At 47.7% G+C, this 17,642-nt stretch overlaps 2 protein-coding genes across 2 annotated transcripts; both read right to left on the bottom strand.

Annotated features, from left to right (window-relative positions):
- Positions 1-2,851: 2,851 nt before the first annotated feature.
- On the bottom strand, positions 2,852-6,161 carry LOC142085785 (G-protein coupled receptor 35-like). The gene is made up of 2 exons (XM_075158100.1): positions 5,994-6,161; positions 2,852-4,600 (listed from the first exon to the last, which is right to left on the bottom strand). Exons 1-2 carry the CDS (start codon positions 6,115-6,117, stop codon positions 3,639-3,641), a joined length of 1,086 nt encoding a protein of 361 aa, XP_075014201.1. The 5' UTR covers positions 6,118-6,161; the 3' UTR covers positions 2,852-3,638.
- Positions 6,162-11,160: 4,999 nt separating this feature from the next.
- Positions 11,161-16,400, bottom strand: LOC142085786 (G-protein coupled receptor 35-like). Its single transcript, XM_075158101.1, has 2 exons — positions 16,033-16,400; positions 11,161-14,412 (listed from the first exon to the last, which is right to left on the bottom strand). The coding sequence occupies exon 2, from the start codon at positions 14,398-14,400 to the stop codon at positions 13,468-13,470; it is 933 nt and encodes a 310-aa protein (XP_075014202.1). The 5' UTR covers positions 14,401-14,412; positions 16,033-16,400; the 3' UTR covers positions 11,161-13,467.
- Positions 16,401-17,642: the final 1,242 nt, after the last annotated feature.

Below are 17,642 nucleotides of genomic sequence, written 5' to 3'. Positions count from 1 at the left end.
CTTTGAAGTATGTCACAGTTTTTTGGTGACAGCTTTCACACTTTTCCCCCACACCTGACATTCAGCTGAACTCTCAGTTTTCAGTCAGCTGCCCCGGTTCAGTATTAGGCAGTAGGGTTGAGTTAAAATGTGACAGCAACAGCAAATGGAAAGCCCCAAGCAAGAAAACTGGTGTGAGACGTTACCAGGCCTCTGTGAGCAACAGCATGAAAGTTAGAGGGAGGTTTGGATCTGTTCCTACCCTCTGAGTGTGTTTCCCGCCTGTGCAGCCTCCTCCAGTGCGCTGCAGCAGCTCCACTCGTGCTTTCAAGCGATCTGTTTTTTTGTAACAAGTCCATTCAGTGCTTGTGAAGGGTATTAAACTGGCTGTGTCCAGCTCTGTCATCAGTTCATAAAATTAGAATTAATATAATGTAGGAGATGCCAGTGCAAGGTGTTTGTGCCTACCTGTGTCCTGCAGCTGCTGGGAGGGCAGGATGCGGTCATGCATGGTGGAGGATACCTGCCTCAGCCAGCCTGCGAGGTGTAGGTTCTAGCCCTCCTCACACCTGTACCCTCATCACTTGGAAAGCATGAGGTTGATGTTGTCCAGGCTTGGCTCCAGAGAAATCTGGGAAGTCTGAAAGACAGAGCTCATCTTATGCTAGGAAGGTTAAGTTGCACATATTCGAAAGCTTGGTGGATGTGAGGAGATAGCTAGGTTTTTGCAGCAAGATCAAAGCAAGCCAAGCAAGGCCTGCTCCACCTGGATAGTTACAGTCTGTCTGTGCATGGGATGGGGGCTGTTGGCCTTCCAGGCAGGTGGTGGAAGAATCGGTATCTTGTTGGCAAGTGCTCAGATCCCCCTTCTCTCCCAGAGGTTGCTGAGCCCACCAGAAACGTCTACTACTGTAGATTGCTGCTGCGCCCTCGCTGCTTAATTCATCCCTTAGATCTTCTCCATATGATGTGGGAGAGCTTGGCCAGATGGATTATGAATTTAGAGGACACTCCTACTAAATCAGCCCAAAAGCTCCAGGTGGAAAAAGAAAAAAAAAAAACCTGAGTAAACAGAACAGCATAATCCAGTTTTCTAGCTAGGAGCCTGAGGGGTGTCTTGGTCCTTGTGCCAAATATTTCAGCTCAAGCTCATCTGAATCCCTGACTGCCCTGTACTTGGACAGACTGCTCAAATGGTGAAGAACAGAGGTTTGGTCCTATGTCAAAGGAATAGTTTATCACACCTCTTTTCTGAGAGTGAAACATGCTTTCCTGCCTCTTTGCCCTCATTAACCAGCTGCTCCTGGGCAGTCATTAGGAATGGCCGTGGGCCTGCTCAGAGCTGCTCTGGAGGCTGGCTGTGGCAGTGAGGACCATCCTGCACTGGCACAACCCGACTGTCTCCTCCACAGCCCTTCCGAGGCTCCCTCCCTCTCCAAACTCCAATAAGCACCTGAGGACCCACTGCTGTACAGAGGCTTGGGTGTGAGGTTTCTGTGGTGAGGAAGATTGGCCGTCTTTGGCCAAGTGTTCATGGTACATATTTTTGGGCGAATGGCTGCTAGAGGGAGGGGCGTTACTCGGAGCGAGATGGCTTAACAGAATCTGCTCGGAAATGCTTTGTTTGTAGGCAGCTTTGTATCTCCTCCACCCATTCAGTTAGCGGTTACTGGAGGAGTAGTATTTTTTTCCTGCGCATCTAAAATAGCAGTTTGGTTTGAGCAGGGCTTTCACCTCTGAAGAGGTTGCACCCATGTCGGTGAGACTGGAGGTGTAGAAAAAATACAGTTGGCAATCAGGTCATCTCTCAAATCATTGTGCTCTCGGCACACAAATCCCATACTGGGGAGGAAACCTTAAAGGTATGTTTAGCCTTATTTGGGAGCAGTCCATCAAATGAAAGTCACAAAGGTGTGTAGGTTACTACAGCGATGCAGGAGACCCATCAGCACACGGGGCTGGGGAAGGCAAAGGGTGAGCCCCGCTGCGCCGGGCTGAGCAGTGTGAAATCACTGCCAGGGCTGTGCTGCACCTTGGGCTGAGCCAGGAGGAGATACCCATCTCTGTATGCACAGTGCCATTCGTTGCTGCTTTGATCTTTTCAAAGAAAATATAGGGGTAGAAGAGAGGAGAAACCAGCCTCCTTACAAGGTCTTCTTTGCAACCAGAGCCTCTCCTACTCCCTCTCCCCATTGTGCAGTGAACAAAGGCCAGATCCTGCTCTCAGATTTTGGTGATGACGAAGCAGATTTCCCCATTTCTGCCTGAATCTCTGGCAAGCACGGTGAGAAGCCTACATCCCCTTGAGAATCTGTCAGGGCTTTGCTACTGTCCTGTGCAGGTGGTGTGGGCTTTGCTGGGCAGGTGGGTGGAGGACTCTGCTCAACGGTTGCCTGCAGCAAGGTCTCTCTTTAAGGGGTTTCTTTCTTTTGGTATGTGCCTTGAGTAGGAGGAGATGCAAAGGCCGAGCTGGAAGTGGGGCTGGTAAGGCAGCGGAGGTGGCAGCAGGGTTTGGCCTAGCACATGCAGGCAGATGAAAGCCCAGCCCAGAGTCGGGAAACATGGGTGGAGGTATGTACCTGCTACGTCCCACCCCGGGGCACGTATGCTCTCTGAGCATCGTTACAAAGGGGCTAGCTAGCGATTTTACCTACTTAGCTGTTTGTGGTTAAGTGCATCGCAGGGTGGCATGCACTGTTCTGCCTCTGAAAATCCCAGTCTCCGTGGCAGCTCATACCCCCTGCCCCTTGCTTGGACAGCCAGGGAGATGAGCTGTCCCTTTTGGGGACAGACACAAGAGCAGATCCCGTACCACCCATTCCCCCACCTTTTCCATTTAACTCATTAAGAGACTACACTCTGTGCCAGTAACATGACTTTATTTATATTGGATACTTTGGAACAACTCGCTGCCACTTTCTTTAGACGGTCCTTCACATTATAAGGTTGAATAGACCCCTAATACACAGTCCTTATTCCCACTCTTTGGATAGTAGCTTTAATGCCGTTTGACTCAAATGCTTTTGATGTAAAGTTTTTCCCCAGTACAAGCAATTGCAATTTCTTCTGACCTTATATTGCAATTGACGACCATTTTGTAGCTGTTATGTAGCGTGAATGGTGCTGTAAACTTGTCTAAAGTAGGCTAAATACGCCTCTGCTACTGTGATTGTGCATTATTACCAACTAAAAAACAAGATGTTTGTGACTTATAAAAACATCCTCCTTTCTTTTTCTGCAGCACTTTGACTTTTTTTTTTTTCTTTTTTGATACAGAGGAACTGTTTCTTTGTCACAACTGCAGCTGCCTAAAAACTGATCCAAGGTGGGAAGGAGGGACAAAAATCCCCTTTACCACTGGCTGTACTTGTTTTGGGTTTTCTGAGAAAATGAAAGACAGTTTTTGCAGGGGAAAGCTATCATTTTACTCAAATTTGTATACGGCAGAGAATTATCAGTGGTAACCTAGATCATTACATCAGGATCTGGACTGCTGTGGTTGTCTGAATCAGGGCTAATTTTCATGTGTCTGAATCCTTCCCATTAGCAGAAAGTCCCTCCATCCCACTCACACAAAAAGAAAGTGTGAAAGCCTACTATTGAGATCCAGCTGAACTTGAACATAGCAAGTATAAAATGTGTGCTGCATGTGTTTTGCCCTAACGTGTTATGCATGGGAGCTGAATTTCCGCTTCTTCACTGGCTTCAGATTTGGACTTCACTAGCTTGGGAGATGCTTCCTTAAATTCCTTGTTGACAAAGTAGTAACAAATAGCATCCAGGCAGCAGTTCGTGTTTGCGAGGACCGAGGCGAGGTGAACAAAATTATTAACACTCTGTATTGCAGAGCAGTTGGAGCTGATGGAGTCCATTATAAAGCGAAGGAGATGCCCAAGGTAAAGAGGTAAAAAGCATATGATGAACACAGCCATGTTTGCAGACACGATGTAGACGGCCTTCCTGATTAACTTTTCCTTGTGACAGTTTTCATTTTTCTTTCTCATGAGTTCTGCAATGACTTGTATGGAGCAATAACTCAAGATGACCAATGGTGTGAAAAACCCTACAATAATAGCACACAGTGTGATCACTGAAGGCTTAATGGAAGATTTTTCAAAGCAAAGTTCATCTTGTTCGCGGTCCTCTAACTTTTTAATGAGGGACATCACACAGATGATGACTATCCAAAGAAATCCAGAGGCAAAAGCTGCCTTCAGCGGCGACCTCAGCACCTTGGCTTTCAAAGGGTACTTGATTGCAAGGTACCTATCAGCTGCTACGACAGTGATGATACCGATGCTCATTAGGCGGTTTATGAAATAGCCGCCTTCCAGAACCAGGCACCATCTACCTACCTTCAGCTGATGGAACTGGGATAAAGTTTTAAAAGGCAAAGTAAAGAGCAGCAAGCAGTCAGCCACAGCCAAGTTGATCATGTATACTCTGGTTTCTGTCCATTTGCCGAGTTTGCAGCAGAACACCCACAGCGCCAACACGTTCAGCAAAATGCCCAAAAGCAAAACCGGGATGTAAACACACAGCTGGACAAGTGGGAAGCTTTCATAGGCTGTGATACTGCAGCTGCTGAGGTTCATTTTGGGGGTATCAAGAGGCACAGTTCCTGCAAAAGCAGATTAAACCTTTTAGAAGCTAGACTCTTGACTGAATCGGTGATTAATTCGGATAGTTCAGGGCTTTACCAACAGTGAAAACCAGACCATGGAGATGACTCTGCAGAGCAGAGCTGGCTGTAGGGTACCTAGCGGGAAGGGGAGGGAGTAGGACACGAGCCTGATCAGTGGTGGAGGACAGAAAAGCACAGGTTCTCACTGTGCTTCCCCATGCGGGGAAGACTGCTCAAGGAAGGCAGCAGGGGAAAATGCTGGGCCTCTGTTTTGGGCCAGTCTCAGACCAGGCAGCAGCAGGTATCCTGCAGCTAGGAGTTATGTAAGCTGTTAAAACCGTCTGATGATGGAAAGGGGATGCCTAAACCCAGCTCTCATCCCTTCCCTTATAGTGGTGCTCAGGAGAAGAGAGCCAGCATCCTCACAGCTCAAAATGCCCTGGGAGATGTGCAGCAAAAGGTCAGCTCTCCTCTCCTTCAGTCCTGAGCTGTCTCTGCATCACTTCTCATTAGTGATAAGAGCAATTATTAGTACATCTCTCATTAGTTTTAGCTGCCATTGAATCCTGTACTCCGTGGTAGCATTTAGCGGTCTGCAGCAAGAATCAGAGTACTGGCATCTGCATGCTGCCTTTCAAGGATCGTGAAAGTTGGTCTTCGTCTCAGAAGTATTAGAGCAATCTGCCACAATTCCAGGACAAAAAAAAACACCAATGCCATGGCAAGAAATGTGATCAGCAGCCGCGTGAAATAGAGAGATGAGCTGTATGTGGTCTAGCGGGTGGTTTTATCACCCTGGATCTAAGGGCAATATTGCTGTTTGCTCTCCTGCTTTGGAGGAGTTAATGCAGGAGTATATTGCAGGTGCAACTGTTCACAGACAGAAAAGACCCGGGAGATCTGGGATGGTTTTGGATTTTCCCTGCAAGGGGAACATGCTCCATGGGTGCAGGTTCCCGGGGCTCGAAAGCATCCCAAGTGAGCAAACTGTAGGGCAGTGCTGCAGCATCTACATGCATCTGCAGCTCTCGGCTAGCTTTGAAAATCATGCTGCTGAGGAATCATGCCAAGAGACCTCTTCGGAGGTGAGGGAATGCGCCACAGCTGATACCTGCAGCAGCTCTGTGCTTTGGACACGAGGAATGATTTATGAGCCCAGAAGATATAAGGGTAGATCATAACAGACAATAGGGAGATCTAGCAAAGGCTGAGACAGCCCTTAGGCGCCTAAAACATGTCTAATGTGGCCAGTATCAAAATGAGCATTTGAAAATACTCCAGCCCTCTCTCAGTTTCTCCACCATCATTTTGGTGTCCCACCACGGCTGGGGAAAGGCAATGCCTTGCAGAGCTCAAATAACCAGGTCAGCAAATAGCCAGGAGGAATTACCTGCTTGCTCGCTGTCCTTGGAGAGAGTGAATGTTCCTCCAGCTGTGGTGCGGCACACAGGCACGGTGAGCCCTCCTAGCAGTGCTCCTGGCACATGACCAGCGAGGTGTCCTGTGATGACCATTTGCCGGTGGCTGTGACAGCAGCGACGCTGGTGAAGGAAGCACCCCCGCCCCTCCTCAACGCATTTCCCCGGGGTTGAGCTTCCTCTGTCACCATTGGCATGGCTCGTACCACCCCCTGTTGACTGAGGAGCCTGCAATAGCCCTGCAGCGAGGTGAAACGCTCGTCTGCCGTGCAGCCCTGCAGCAGTTCCTCGGCGATGGAATGGCTTTGGGTTTTTCCTTTGATTTACTTTCCAGTGCCTGATGTCTCACTGGGCAATGCCCATTGACCTTCCTTGCCCAACAGGCTGTGCACATTGCTTGGAGGGGACTTCTTGCCCTGGAGGGTCCTGAGATTTTCTTTCTGCCTTCTAGACTGCCACTCTTACTGGGGTTGGAGGGGGGACTGCTACCTGCTGTCATACTGCTGAGTCCCAGGACAGAGCAGCCTGGCGGGCCCCCAGTCCCATTCACAGAGCTGTTGGAGAGGTGAGAGCTGTGGTTTGCATGCAGTTTTGTGATTATTATAACTGGGTTTCACTCTGAATCACGGTAATTCTCTCGTCTTCCATAGTTGTCATCAGCCGGCAATTCTGAGAAAATGTGGCACCCTGACCCTGTGACCTGCTGACTTTGTGACTGCTCTGTGGTTGCAGGTGCCTGCTGGCTAGGGTCTCCACCTTGGCTGTCCATTGCAACCCCTTTACAAGAAGAGCTCAGACAAGTTGATCCACAAGCTCAAAGGTCCTGCTGTTAGTACCTTGAATTGCTGTCGTGGGCAAACACGTTTCCCCTTCCCACTTTCCAGGTCATCTTAGAGCAGCTTCAGGAGTATTTCTGCATTGTCTGTCTGTGCATTACAAACCAGTCTTTGAGATGAGTTCCTTGCCAGTGTGTAGTCAGTGTAGAGCTTAGCTTAAATACTTCTCCTGAGTTTCCAGGGACTGCTTTTGCCTTTCTTGTGGCTGCTTCTTGGTGGATGCTTATAAGTAGTTACTGATCTGTTATTACACCCTGCTCATTGATCCCCAACCACCATCATTTTTGTGTCATGGTCCTTATTAGTACTTTAGTTTTCAAAGTCATCCATCTCCTGGGTTGTGGTAGTTTCACCACTGTACAGAAAACACTTCACTTTGCATCATCCTCAGGTGTTGTCCACACACTCCTCTTGTCTATGTCAAGACAATCACTACTGGTGTTAACCATGAGCAGTCGAAATCAAGCCTGGAGGGAGCTCAGCTCATGGCATCTCTCTGGTGTGATGCTTCCCATCCACAGCTTGGTGTTGTGGTTGCCAGACGAGGGCAGCTATGTCTCCCATCAGCCTGGTGAGGCTTCAAGGGAGGGACAAACCGTGTCACCGGGCACAAAGCAGCTGGCTGTGATCAGCAGGTTCACCAGGATATGTCAGAGCAACTCAACACTAGCTACCAGTAGGCAAAGCTACGATGAAGTGTTACCTGCGGAGAACTTGCATGTTTCCTGGTGCGGCTCTCGGGTCCCTGTCTGATTCCTGGACACCGCTGGGTCAGGATCCTTATGCTTCTCTTCTCTCCACCTCGGCTCCCCATCAGCCACCCTCGAGGCTCTTTGCAGCTGCTTATGGCCCCCTTCTTCCATCCAGTCGCAGGTTTTATCACCTCTGCCATGGACCAATGATGCTCGCTTGGTATTTTCCCCTGTCTCTGCAGTTCTCAGCCTGTCTCAGCCCCGTGAGTGCTGTCACCATGTGGTGCAGTGCAGGTGACACTTGTGCTGTTTTCTCACTTCCTTGCTGGCAGCTCTCCAGCAGGGCAGTCTGGGGGCCGACGGCACCGCTGAGTACCAGTGCCTGTACAAAGTGCATTGCCATTCGCAATGTGCTCCAAAGGACCTTTTACTGACACCAATGTCTACCACACCTTGGCTGGAAAAGTGATTTTCTTAGTGAAAGGAGCCAATGAGGCAAAATACTCCTGTAAGGTGAAGAACCACTTAACTTTTGCCTTTATATTTGTTCCCTCCCATTTAATGTTATTCAGCCGTATTGTGAAACTGCACATTTTTCAGGTCTGAGCATAGAAGAGTTGTTTTTGTCCAGATCCTTCCCTTTCTTCCCCCATCCTAGAGAAGAGACCGTGTTTGGTGGTCTCTGCCCCCTGATCCTATTTTGGCTGACTTATTTAAAAGCCTTGTTGCTGGTGTGAGATTTCATGTGCCAATTCCTTTAAAATTCTGGACTTCTCAGGTTCCTCATCCTTACTGAAAACTGTGACAAAGTGATCAGGTAGTTTTCAGGACATACCTGGACAATTTTGTTGTTTTTGTCAGCAGCAGTACTGAGTGATCTCACTTCTTTGCTTGTAATTTGTGTATATAGGTAGCTTTTCATATCTAGGGGACGAATTTGCTAAGACTCATTTGATCTTCACACTTCTTGATCTCTAAGGCTTATTTCTGTTCTGCACAATAATTTTTCCTTCCCTTGTGAGCTCTGTCTGATGTCCTGCTTGAGGTTGTTTCCCAGCCAAAGAAAGCCCTTCTCATGAGGTTTTCCTGTGCTCCTGGTACAGATTGCCAATAGACAGAACAGGTCAGATTTGATGGACTCCTGTCTCCTTTCCCTGCCAGGGGAGATCTTGGTCTTCTCTGCCTCCCAGAGACTGTGCCCTGGCACATCACAGTGGGACAGGGCCTCTGGCAAGGTGAGAGAGGTACCAGTACCCCCTCCACACGTGCGAGGGGGACACGGGACACTGCACTACCCTGCGGCATTTGGGTTCTGCAGTGCCTCTGCCCCATGTGGTTTTTTCCCTGGCTTTCTCACAGGAAGACATGATGTTGCAACAGCAGATCTTAACCAAAACAAAACTACGGGGTTGAGAGCAGAACGTGTCAGTCTTATTTTTAGCATGGAAAGTCTGTGAAATGGTAGTGTTAGGCTAAATGCATCAACCTCACACAATGACCAACCCTGGCTGTTGAGACTGTTTCCCCTTTCCCCTTCCTTAGCACCACACAGGAACAGAGTCACGGCAGATAACGCACTCGCAGGGCTCTCTGTGCTATAGCCCCTTCCGTACTCCTGCAGCATCAACACTGAAGGGATCGGCCGTGTATCTCTGTGCAAACATACCGGGGAGGGCATGGCAAAGCCTGTGCTTCCCAGCTGCCTACCGCTGCTTCGGTGCTTGCAGAGTCCCTAGAGTCTGCCAGGCAGTGCTCACGATTGGAACAACTGCGCTGCACCGAGAAGCCAAAAACGCAGAGATACCTCCAAAACCTGCAAACAGCACCCAACTTGCTAAAATGCAGAACTCCCCGACACGTGTCCTTCAGTCCTCGGGAGAGGAGTGCTGCTGGAACCCAAAACTCTGGTGAGAACTCAGATTTCAGGCCTGTCCAAATGCCACCAAACAGCAAAATACTGTCTTATGCCATACCCTGCCTTCCCTGCTTAGGAGGACCAAAAATGCTAAATCTGATGGCTACTCACTTAGAAGCAAGATTCTGGATTACGTTGTAGGCTTTTCCCTGTGTGTTTTGTTTTGTGTTTTTTTTTTTTCTCTCAAGCCTAAATTTTGACTGCAGCATCAATTTGCTCATTTAAAGTTTAAGCCATTGTTAGCATCTTTTTCTTTTAAGGGACAGAGAGATTATATCTTGCTGAAATGTTAGCAGAATGCAGTGGTCCAGCCCCGCTTGTTGGAGCTGCTGATGGACTGTGGCTGCTGCTCCCCACTATCATTAGCCAGACTCTTGTGCTAGGAAATGGGAAAGGTTTGCGGATAACCATGTCGCTGTCCTCATGGATTGCTACTCCAGTGCTGTATGACGGCTGGTAGTTTCTTGTGGCCCAGGTGCTGATAACTCGTCTGTTCCATTTACTGGGAGCACTCAGGGAGCTGAGGTTTTGTTCAGACTGAAGAAAGGTGTCAGAAACCCATCATAAACATCATTATAACTTGACATGTAAACCAGATAATAATTTTTGTCCAAGGTAGCACATACATCCTCAGGTAATCAGAAAGTTGCTTGCTCATCTTTGGGTTGCACTATAAATATCCTGTTGTAAGGCAGATCTTATATCATGGTAGCTTATTCTCCTCTCACAATCTCCAGTATAGGTTTAGCATTAATAATAGAGGACTCTGATGTATAATGGTAATAAATGAATATTTATTTACAGATCTATTACTATGAGATAGCTTTATTTTCACTTGCAAAAGAATGTTTCCTTTTTTGTTTTTATAGTGTTCAGTACAAACAACAAAAAATATTACTTAATGATGACAGGGATTGTGAAGTCGTCAAATTTCCACTTCACAATAAGAAAAAGGAAGACTTAATTTTTTAAATTTAGAACATGAACGGTGGGAGACCTCAGTTTGTTTCCTACAAGAAGAAAGCATTCACTTCATACAGCTCTATATGCAGTAAGCTTGGCTATGTATAGGAATGCCAAATATAAATTCTTTAGCGCAGCTCTTGTACTGGTTTTGGCACCGACAGGGAGTAAGCGAGCGGCTGTGTGGTGCTTAGCTGCTGGCTGGGGTGAAACCACAGCAGCTGTTTAGTTTAAGAGAGTGCCTTGTCTGTGATCCTTCCTTGATTTAAAAACTATAGGCTTGGGTAAGAAGAAAGTGCTCTGAAATTCTTTGGTTACAAAACAGTAGCAAATGGCATCTCACCAGCAGTTAGTATTTGCTATACTATGAGCCTATACATGAGGCCACATGCACAAAAGCATTACTGTTTTGTGTTTCAGAGTAGATGACCTAATTGGAGCCCATTGTAAATTGGACAAAGTGCCCCATGTTAACAGGGAGAAAACAAGAATATGACTGGGTTTGCAAAAAAAAGTAAGTTGTTTGCTTTCTGGATTAACAGTAGGATAACAGGTTGATATGAATCAACCTTCATCTTTTTTCAAAATAATAAAAATTTTCATAATAATCTATTTGGAACAGGCATTCATTATAACCAATGAGATGCAAAATCCCAGAAGGGGATCCCAGAGCCAGAAGTGTTTTTGAAGGCCCTCTGCACTGTTTCTGAAAACAGAAGTCTCCTTCCCTGCTGAACACCACTTGCCTGGACACGTAAGTGATGCCTGTAATGAAGATCGATGGCATGGCATAAAGGAGAATGGGCTAATGGGGACCCTAAGCCTCTTGTTCTCCGAGGATAGTTAATTAGAGTGTATTTGTTGACAGCTACAAGGGTGACAACACTCATGGCATCTCCTTAAGCAATAGATGGTTTTTAAGATCAGACACTATTTGTTTCCTGTATCTTTTCTCATCTTTGAAGAGAGATTTTAAAAGGCAGAATGAGGGCCAAACAGTGTGCAATGATTAAGTTGGTCGCATACACACACGGCCCTTTTGCTCTGCTTGCAGTGAAATACCAGTAATGCCAGAGCATTAAATAATACATCAGAGAAGAAAATTGGGACATAAATGATCAACTGAATGACCTGAGTAGTTTCATCCATTTTTATGCCACAGTTGCTCATTGCAGCTTCCATCGTGCTGGGACCTCTGCCAAAGTATTGACACAAAGCAGGTAGATCTAACGTTTGGATGGGGAGTACTTTCTGTGATGGGAATACTCCTGTGTTGTTTGGCCAATGTCTAGACAGTGGTTTCAGCATGTGGTCTGTAGACACTAGAAAGTGACAGGCTGCTTGTAGGGGTGCTATTTGTAAGTTGTCACTAAGAAAGTTAATTGCCTGTAGGTTTAAATGAGCAGAATGTGGGTTTGCATTCCCTGGAGGAATTTTTTAGGGGTTTACAAGTCAGAAGAAACTGAAAGTCAAGGACCATGAAGCTAACCAAGATACAGCTGTCACATGCATTTCAAAAATTCTATAATGTTTCCCACACTGACTTCAAGTTATTGAAGTGACTATGTGGTAAAATGTTAGATGAAATTTCTATGCAGATAAACACAAAGTAGTCATGCCCTGGCACTTGCTCCCCTCTCAGCCCAGGTTTCTCTATGGGTCGCTTCCTTCCAGTGCCCCAAGACCTCCCTTTGTGGCTTCTCTGTTTTGAGCTGCTCTGTTGTCACTTCCCTGTGGGGTGGGAAGATACGTGGTGCATAGTCAGCAAGCACAGATCTTATAGAGGGATTTGGTACCTGGAAAGCCAGACATTAAAACTGATGCCTGGTCCGGGATCCAGCTAGGATAAATCAAGGCTGTCTATATAATGCATGAAAAGAGTTAAATGTCTCAAAATGAGGTGCAGGAGAGCTGTTGAATCCCCACTGTGCACTGTCCAAGTAGCTGAAAGAGAAAAAACAACAAATCCAAAGCAAGACTTCATCACACAGGGCAATGCCAAGAAGCCTTCAGCCGTGGATCTGCCCTATCTCTGCAGAATGGTCTTACACACCCCACTCTCATCAAACCTTTCCTGAAAACTGTTCATGGGTGGTGAGGGAGGGATCAGAACTGCATCTGCTCCGTGTTGCTCACTGCTGTTTTCTGGGCATCAACACTCCTGCAGTGTGAGGCGATCACCTCTCATCAGACAGAAGATCCATTGAAGATTTGATCCCATTAAAGTACAACAACAAACCTGTCACCAGTAGTCGCTTGGGTGAGATCAGATCTTCACAGCTTTATACTTGATATGCACAATGCTAAAGGTCTGTTCTGTGGTCCACAATGCTTTGTGTAGCTCAGTTTTTCCATGCAGTAATGACTTTATTTATACCCACAATGATTTTAGTTTCACAAATGCCAGGGTATTGCCACAAGCTAATACAAGTGTTATCTGGCAGGAATGGGGCAATAGTCTCAGACCACCGTCTGACTCCTGCCGTTTATTCCATGTGCAGCAATAGCTGCATCCTGGCGATAGCTGCAAGCTTTGAAATTATATAGGTTGGCAGGAAACTACCACTGTACGGGCAAATTCTCTGATGTGAGCAGCACAGATACATTAGGTTTGGCATTGTAGTACAGGGGCTTTCTTTTTAAGTGCTCATATATATTACAGTACTAGAAGGGATTTGTGTGTTGTTGTAAGGGTGCTCAGTTTCCTATGTTTAGCTGCATATGTACAAATAAGCGCATGGCAGAAACAATGGCCTTATCATCTATTCTCCATACCACGTGGCTCTCTCTCTTGACCAGGAGACTCCTGAAGCTGCGATACAATGATCCAAGACAATAGTCAGAGCTGGAGTCAAGTCACTGAGGACAGAAGGACAAAATTCAAGTTAATATCAGACCCCTTGGAGGGGGTTGCCCCTTTTGCAGGTATGCCTGTACCTACAACGATTGCAAATACTGTAGGTGGTCCCATTCGCTCTGCCTCGAAACTTCAGCAGCACTGTGGCTCTTAACACCTATAGTGCACTACACCTTGTTTATGTCATGACTTATCTGTGGGTTGCTGTGACTCTTGGCTTTGGTTCATCGTGGACCTCATTGATATACAAGTGGGGAACAGAGAAGGAAATTCCTGAAATTCCTTGGCTGCAAAGTAATAGCAAAATGCATCCAAACAGCAGTTAGAATTTGCTAAGCATGCACAGATCTGAATAGAGGCTCTAACTTCCGAGACCAGAGAACAAGCTCCAGCAACATCCACTGCAAACCGCAAGAGCAGTGTGATGTAGAAAGGTGAAAAACATACGATGAACACACACAAATTCACAGAAACAATGTGGATTGCTTTCTGCATTAACTCATGAGGGCTTGTGGCCATCTTCTTTTTGAGACATTTGATGACTTGTACTGAGCAAAAAATCACAATCCCTAAGGGAATAAAATACCCAACAATAATGGAGAATAACGATGAATAATTAGGTTGACTAGATTGTTTCCGAAGGCAGAATTTTTCTGTTCTTCCATGAAATTTTGGATACAAGTAGGAATAAATTATCAGCGTTATCCAAAGAAACCCACAGATAGAAGCTGATTTCAGTGGGGATCGAAGAATCTTTGCTTTTAGAGGGAACTTGATTGCAATATATCGATCAATCGCAATCAGGGTGATGATAAGGATGCTCATAGGCATGTTTGTAAAATAGATGTTCCATATGGTGTAACACAGCTTGTCTATGGGATGGTTGTACTTGGTAAAATATATCAGAAAAGGCAGGGCAAAGAGCAGGAAACTGTCCGCAACCATGAGGTTGATCATGTACACCCTGGTCTCGGTCCACCTCTTGAGTTTGCAGCAGAAGACCCAGAAGGCAATCCCGTTCAGTGGGATCCCTAAAGAGAGCACTGGGATGTAGACGATAAGTTGAAATAGCACAATGCCATTCTGCAGCGTGTCGTCTTCGGTGCAGTTCTTCATGTTGGGCCGTCTCTGCAAGAAAAGGGTGCAGGCATGAGACTGAGCTTGGGGACAGGTCCTCTGGGCTGGGTCCTGCTGCAGTGCCCCCGCTCTGATGGCTCTGTGGCTCCTCACGCCTCTGCACTGCATATGTAGGTAGCCCCTGGAGAGGCTCAGTGGCTCATCAGCACCGTCTATCCTCAGCCATCAAAGTAACACTGTCACTCACCACCAGCTAGCACCAAAACACAGAGGCAACCCTCTCTTGCAGATATTACAGGGTTAAGCGTGCCTTGCCCCCCATCCAGTCCTGGTTTGCACAGTTTGCGTAATAGCAAAGGGTCTGCAAAGCAGAATGATAACTTTTGTGGTCCCTTATCTTTGCTGCTGCTGTGGTTATCAAAGAGCCACTGGCTTTAGGGCAGCCCAAAGACCTCCACAGGACTTGAGCCCTTCTGGCCGTAAGGTAGCTCAGGTGGCTTTACTCCTGGGGGTGGTGGGAACGCTGCTGCGGGCTGGTGGGTGGGTGCCTGCAGGCAGGCTGCCCGCAAACACGAAACTGCTCCTCTCGCTGCGCGATGCTGGGCAGGAATAGCTCAGCATGGGTACCACCAGCCCTAGCAGATAACAGGTCTCCAAAGAGAGAAGGGAAAGTGAGCACACGTGTCTGATCTCAACCTTCAAAGATAGGACGCCAAAATGTTGCTAGAGCAGAAAATACAAATCCAAGAACTTAGAATATCTCCTGGTTTTCCTTTAAGTATTTCAGGGCATCCGCTACCAGGAAGGAGGCTGGGGAGGATGAATCAGACTTAGTCTGCAGCTCATAAAGGAAGTGTTTACAGTGAGGCAGGAAAGAAAAACACCCAGATTCTTACAATCTCTTATAAATACATTGCCTTATAAGTCAGTGGCTTCTAAGCATCATCTAAACTGTAGTGAAAATGTGTGATTGCATGAACTAAGTGAACTGTTTTTAGTGTCCGAGACTGGGAGACGGATCTGGCAACCATGGAGGAAAGCACAGCACCTGCCCTAGCACCAGAACTGGTATGGTATTACTGAACCACAGGGATACAGTAGTTTTTAGGGTGGAATTTATGGAGGAACTAACATACAGCCAGTGTCCTGGCTTTCTTGGGCTTTCAGCCTCACAGGTCCTTGGCTGCACTGTAGTACCACCCCCCCTGCAGCTGTTCCCTGCCAGCCTACTGTGGTCATCCCGCAGTGAAAAAGCCACTCTGCACACATAGCACTGCCCCGAGGAGCAGCTGAGGCCTCCGGGCTGGGCTGGGTGTCCCAGCCCCATTGAATCCCCCATGTAAGCACAGAGCTGGTGGCAGTTCCCAAGTCCCATGCCGCAGCGTGTCTGGAGCCGGGTGTCTCCACGCTCATGGAAGAGGCATGGTAAGAAGCACTGATGTGAAACCACAGCGAGGGATGAAGACCCCCCTGAATGACACATGTGGCTGCACAACAGCTGTGAAAGCAGGAGGAAACTCAGGCATCTGTGTACAGCTGAGGGTTGACCCATACGTTAACAAGCAGGCAGCCCTGGCTAGCGCTTCAGTTAAGAGGGGAGAAAGCACAGCCTGAAGTACTGAGCAGAGCACACTGCCACACACCGGTGTGGGAAGAATTAAAAAGCGTTACCTGCTTCTTATGGGGCTGTCAGGCGAGTTTAGTCCTCAGAAAGGTTGCAGTGTAGACATGGGCGTCCTGGCAGGGAAGGAGATCTGTCAGGGCCGTGGGTGCCAGTGCAGGGTGCTGCTCTGTGCAGGGCGCAGCTGCCCGGGAGCCTGCTGTCGACAGCTCAGGAGTGCTGAAACACGGCAATGAACTCTTGTTCCCCAAAAGTGCTTCATTTATCACCTACTTTTTGGGATGGTCGAGTCTCTGGTGCCCTCTGTTGTTCTACTCACATCAGCTCAATGCTTTGCCATCATTTTTTCCATCCAGTCTGCGCTCCCCCCACTCACCTCATACAAACTAGCAATTAAAATTTAATATTTTCAGTTGTGGGAAAACAAATAATTTCTGAAATAAAACCATAATGGTTGCAAATTGCCCTTCTGGCAGCGAAAGGTCCCCCAGGGAGCACAGCAGCCCGTGCAGTCTCTGGTGTGGTTGGAGAGCATGCCCCAGGCAGGCAATAGTGTGGGGACCGATGGCCTTTCCGAGGGGGCACGTCGGCGCTCCTGCAGCCTGTGGCAGTGAGCCCAGGGTGAGGGGACTCAGCATGCTTCTCTTCGGTGTCTTTACAGGAAAGGTGACAGACATTATGGGCCTGCTTGTCCTCTGCAAAGCAGCCAGGTGTCTAACGCTGCTCATCAGCATCACTGGCAAGCCCAAGCTGTAATGACAGTCACTGCCAGCCGCACACAGGCAAGAGATACCGGTGTGGCAGTGAGCACACTGTTTACACGTGTTTAAGAACATGCCCCAGTAGTATTTTGCAGTCATTTTGATGGCTTTTCCTGTCTATTGGCTGCAGCAGTTGCAGTCCCATCTATGTGAGCCAGCTGATGGGAGCCAGACTCTGACTCCCTCAGGATTTGTCCTATTAATTCATGTCCTATGAGCTCGCGGTCCCAAAGGTGACAACAGCAGATTGTGCAGCAGCCGTGGGCTCCCTGAAGGCAGATGTAGGTCACAGGGGAAACCGCGTTAAGTGGGCAGGGGAGGCTCCTCCACACTGTCTCCTGCAGCACTCTGAGCATTGCCTGGGCAGAGCTCAGAGCCATTTTGGAGATTTTTCAGTATTTAGAAAGAAAAAAGCCCAGTCCTAGGGACCATTTGAATAACATGTCAACCCACTCCCCATCTCCCCTGACTTTTCGAGGCTGCTGACTCATGGACAAATGCATTTCCCCCATGGAAACATTAGGGGTATCAATGTGGGCAGGCTGCAGAAACCCGGACCCAGCTGTGTCCAGCTGTGGGGTTCAGCTGGGGTGTGATACTCTGACCCTGAGCTGCAGCCAGGAGGGTGAACCTGGGGGCCAGCCTGGTGCCACAACATAAACCCAGGGAATAGCAGTGCACAAGTGGCAAAGGTCTAGACAGAGTTAAAAGGGCATCCCCACGAGTGGGAGCAGCAGCAGCGCCTTGGGGATGGCTGCTCTAAGGTGTCTCTGTGCCAGAGCTCAGCAGTGCAGCAGGAGGGGAGCTGGCAGGAGGACTCACTTCTGAAATCTCCTGGACTTTGTGCCTTTATGGCACTGGACAAGTCTTGCTTTCATCCTAAAAGTGTTCCTTCACAT

Source organism: Calonectris borealis, chromosome 9 (genome assembly GCF_964195595.1).
Source record: "Calonectris borealis chromosome 9, bCalBor7.hap1.2, whole genome shotgun sequence".
NCBI lineage: Eukaryota > Metazoa > Chordata > Aves > Procellariiformes > Procellariidae > Calonectris > Calonectris borealis.
The sequence above is the reverse complement of the archived record's forward strand: the minus strand, read 5'-3'. Positions and strand labels throughout refer to the sequence as shown.

What these genes read in the sequence shown, in the direction of transcription:
- LOC142085785 (XM_075158100.1), bottom strand. Translation starts at nt 6,117, where the DNA reads ATGGTCATCACAGGACACCTCGCTGGTCATGTGCCAGGAGCACTGCTA. An exon ending in CAAGGACAGCGAGCAAGCAG is followed by an intron (nt 4,601 to 5,993) that starts GTAATTCCTCCT and finishes CTGCTTTTGCAG; the next exon opens with GAACTGTGCCTCTTGATACC.
- LOC142085786 (XM_075158101.1), bottom strand. Translation starts at nt 14,400, where the DNA reads ATGAAGAACTGCACCGAAGACGACACGCTGCAGAATGGCATTGTGCTA.